The sequence below is a fragment of the Thunnus thynnus genome, chromosome 7 (assembly GCF_963924715.1).
Source record: "Thunnus thynnus chromosome 7, fThuThy2.1, whole genome shotgun sequence".
Taxonomy (NCBI): Eukaryota; Metazoa; Chordata; class Actinopteri; order Scombriformes; family Scombridae; genus Thunnus; species Thunnus thynnus.
This window is the reverse complement of record NC_089523.1, coordinates 25,453,606-25,457,732: the sequence shown is the minus strand read 5'-3', so window position 1 is coordinate 25,457,732 and position 4,127 is coordinate 25,453,606. Positions and strand designations below refer to the sequence as shown.

The 4,127-nt window shown below is 38.2% G+C and overlaps 1 protein-coding gene across 1 annotated transcript; it reads left to right on the top strand.

Moving 5' to 3' along the window:
* Window positions 1–244: 244 nt before the first annotated feature.
* LOC137186777 (olfactory receptor 10G4-like) lies at window positions 245–3,168 on the top strand. Its single transcript, XM_067595826.1, has one exon. It carries the CDS (start codon window positions 1,640–1,642, stop codon window positions 2,564–2,566), a length of 927 nt encoding a protein of 308 aa, XP_067451927.1. The 5' UTR covers window positions 245–1,639; the 3' UTR covers window positions 2,567–3,168.
* The last annotated feature ends 959 nt before the right edge of the window (window positions 3,169–4,127 follow it).

Genomic DNA, 4,127 nt, shown 5'->3' with positions numbered 1-4,127 from the left:
GGGCGCCGACCTCATGTCGAGGGACAGCCCTTTGCCAGACGAGTGGGTGCTGCATCCCAGGTTGGTGTAGCAGATTTGGAACTCGTTCGGGAGAGTGGACCTGTTAGCCAGTCAAAACAACACCCACTGCCCGCTCTTGTTCTCCCTGACGCCGCATGACAGGGTGGGTAACATAGGGTGGATCCCTTGGGGGTGGCCAAGAATGCTGCTTTACGCCTTTCCCCCTCTTTGTCTCATTCCACTGCTGATTAAAACAGGTAAAAATACTGGATAAAGCAGTTTCACGTAAAGAAAAAAAAAATCAGTGTTCCTCTGACGCAGGCACAGGATGTACAGGAGGGGCCTGTTGGCCAAGCTGCTGCTAACGTTTGCTCAGCTTGTTTCTCTGATAACTTAAGATCCAGCCGTTCAGCGTGTTTTTACTGTGAGCCAAATTATCCACAGCGGTCTCCTCCTCTCCAAACCAAACATACATGTGGAATAAAACTCGTAAAGACACTGAATAAAGCAGTTTCACATAAAAAAAATCATTGTTTCTCTGATGATGTTTGGTGGGCACAGGACGTCCGAGAGGGGCTGCTAGTTGAGCTGCTGCTAACATTTGCTTGGCTTGTTTCTCTGATAACTTAAGATCCAGACGTCCGATGACTAAAATCCTTCATCAGGTTCAAAGACATAGTTAAAAAAACACCAAGATCTAAAAAATTATCGTAAAAATGTGGCTTAAAACTGAATAAAAGTCAATTTATGACAGTTTCTGGCGCACAACCACAACGCCCACCAAGTATTATCTTGTATGCATATACTCTTTGGTAGACGCCATTGTGGTGGACAACCACAACACCAACATATGCATCTTGAGCACATATACTCTTTGGTAGAGGAGATATGACGCCATTGACAGGTGACCAAATAAAATTGACCATTACCTTGATTCAAATTATGGATTTCTCAGGATTATTTCCAAATTGTTGGAAACATTTGGGATAATGTAAGTATATAACTGAACAAATTATATAACATAGGTCTAGTCGCTTTTAGACATTTTAATGCGGAATAGTTACATATTATGGCTTTAAATAAATATAACAATATACTGTAAGTCATAATCCAGAGTTTTCTTGTTTATTTTTCAGTACAAACAACTAAGAGTTCCACTGTGATGACAGATAATATTGTGCACAAGTGTATTTAATAAGGTATAGTTTGATTAATCATGACTGAGGTAAATGTGACAATTAATTGTGATATTTATTTTATGTGATATTGTCCAGCCGTATTTTGCAGATAAATGACTATCTAGGATATAGGATTCCAGATGTTGATAATTAGAATAAGCTAACTAACTAGTAGCTCAAATTAGCTGGCATCAGTATCCAATGTGATTGGACAATGGGGCTGTCCAATGAAAACATACCGTTCAGCTGAGCCTTAACACCTTAAATCCTGGAAGCTGCTTGGTAAACTCCATTGTTGGTTTTAGAGAGAGCTGTTCGACTGAGCTCAGGTGGAGTTACATTTTTCAAATCTGATTACAACTGGCTGTTTATGATATATATTGAATGATCTTTTGCTTTAAGAAGAGTATTTTCATCAACTTCTTTTTTGCTATTTTGGTCATCTTGATATTTTGTTGAATATGCCTTTACAGAATGCTTCAATCAAAGTAACAGAATTTATTATAGGTGGTTTTGAGAAAACTGAAAAGCCTTTTGTGGTTGGTGTGGTTATATTAATTACCTATGTTCTTGCTGTATTAGCCAATATAATGAACATCCTCTTCATCATATATGACAAGCGATTACACAAACCAATGTATCTTCTGATTTGCAATCTTGCTGTTGTTGATATACTGTACACCTCCAGTGCCAGTCCAACAATGATTGGGGTTCTAGTTGCTGGTGTTAAAACCATATCCTATGTGCCATGCTTCATTGAAATGTTTGCTTTCCACTTGGGAGGGGTAATGGAGACATTTGCTTTATCGATTATGGCATTTGATCGATTGATTGCTATTAGTTGTCCATTTAAGTACCACAGTTATTTAACAAATGTGCGCACTCTTGTCCTTACATATATCCTGTGGATTGTTGCCTGTGCTATTGTGTCCGGTGTTTCAGCAACTCTGCTATATCTCCCTCACTGCTACTCAAAGCTGAAGTACACTTTCTGTGACTATCCTGCCATAATACGAACTACATGTGTTGATCCCACACCCTATTTCAATGAGGCGTCCATCATAGTGTTTTTAATTTTATTTTTCACTTTCACATTTATTTGCCTGTCATACATTTTGATCATATTTTTTGTTAAAGTATCCACAAATAGTAACAAAAGGAAAATGGGCAGCACTTGTTTGAGTCACTTGGTTGTGGTAACGTGTTATTACTGTCCAGTATTTATTCTCATGGTCTTGACCAGGTTGGGTGTGGTATTAACTCTTGAGGCTCGCCATGGCTTAATGATCGGGACCATCCTTGGTCCATCTCTTGTAAATCCTTTTGTGTACTGTCTTAGGACAAAAGAAATTAGATGTAAGATTTTTGGAATTTTCAAAAACAGCTGAGACATTTCAGTAGATCCTCATGAATTGTCAATTTGTTAATACTTTATTATGGAAGATGCATCCTTTTATGGTATAAGTATTTTGTTAAAATGACTGAATGATTCATCCATGTATTTTATGAACTGTTAATCCTGTTCAGGGTTGTAATGGACAGAATCTTATCCCAACAAACACTGGGTGAGAGGCAGTCTACATCCCTGACAGGTCTGCAATCTATTGACAAACACAGTCACACTCACATGTTCACATGCCAGCAATTTAGACTGTCTTCTTAACCTAACCTGCATGTCTTTTGACTGTGAGAGGAAACTGGAGGAAACCCACACAGAACCAAGGAAAAACATGCAAACTCTCTCACAACTTCCCCTTGCCACTTGATGGAATATATTATGAAGCAAATATGTTGTATAACATAAGCTTTATTTGTTTTTTTCAGTGGTTTTCAATATACCAAATGCATACTTACAAGCTTTACTTATTGTCTGTAACTATGTTTATGTCAATAAACTGTATGTTGCTTTAGGTGTTTGCAAACTTTCATAAAACTTTTTAAAAAAGTAATCATGGTAAAAAGAACTGATGAGTTAAGGATGTTGAAGTTAATTTTTAATTCACAACCTTTAAATTAAAAAAAAAAAATCAAATTCATATTCAGTTTGATCCTTTTTTCACTTAAACCTTTTGCTTATTTGGTTGTTTTTCAATCTTCTACGTCAGTCTTTATGGAAAACATGCAAAAGCGCTTCCTGCATTTGCTTCTTTAATATATATACAGTACATAATTTAGCCTTGATTACCCTTATATTCGGATTTTACTTTGTAGAACATTTGCAAGATTTTTTTGCATATTTGTTTTAGATCTTAAAGCCATGTGTTAGCATTAGTTTATAAGAACTTTATTTCTGAGATGGGGTCTGGAAAACTGGTGGCTTATTGCACAGGCCAGCTTCAGGCTATCTGACAAGAACTTAATTAGATACCAGTTCTGTCTCACAGTCTGACTTGTCCATTCCCTCGTTAGTTTCATCGTGCAAACGGCTACAAATTACTGTCATCATCACCTTGAATCTGCTATATTAAAAAAAGTGACCCATTCATTGGGCCACAGGTGGCATGGACTGCTGTGGCACAGGGGAGTTATTCATAGGCCCGGCAGTAGCAGTGGTTGACCCCACTGGAGCTGGATGAATTCTGTGTGGTGATTATGGGTGCATTTGTTGACCAGGACACAAAGCAATGATGACAGTGTCCATTAGCTGCATAAACATCTGATGATATGCCTGTTGCTGGGCTTGCATGGAGTCTCCTTTCATCTGCTTCCCGTTGTGCCCACAATATTTTGTCAAAAGCTTCATTCTCCTATTTTTGAAGTTTCTGCTCAGCTTGATACATTTCCACTAGCTGCCTTCTCTGTTGAGCTGTGTAAGCCTGTAGTCCACTATCAAGTAAACTAGTTTTGGCCTTGCACTTCCTTGCCTTTCACTGATTCTTACACTCTGCCCATCCTAGCCCTGCATTGATGACCTCTTTAAAAGGGGATGTGCTCTGAGGTGCAACCATT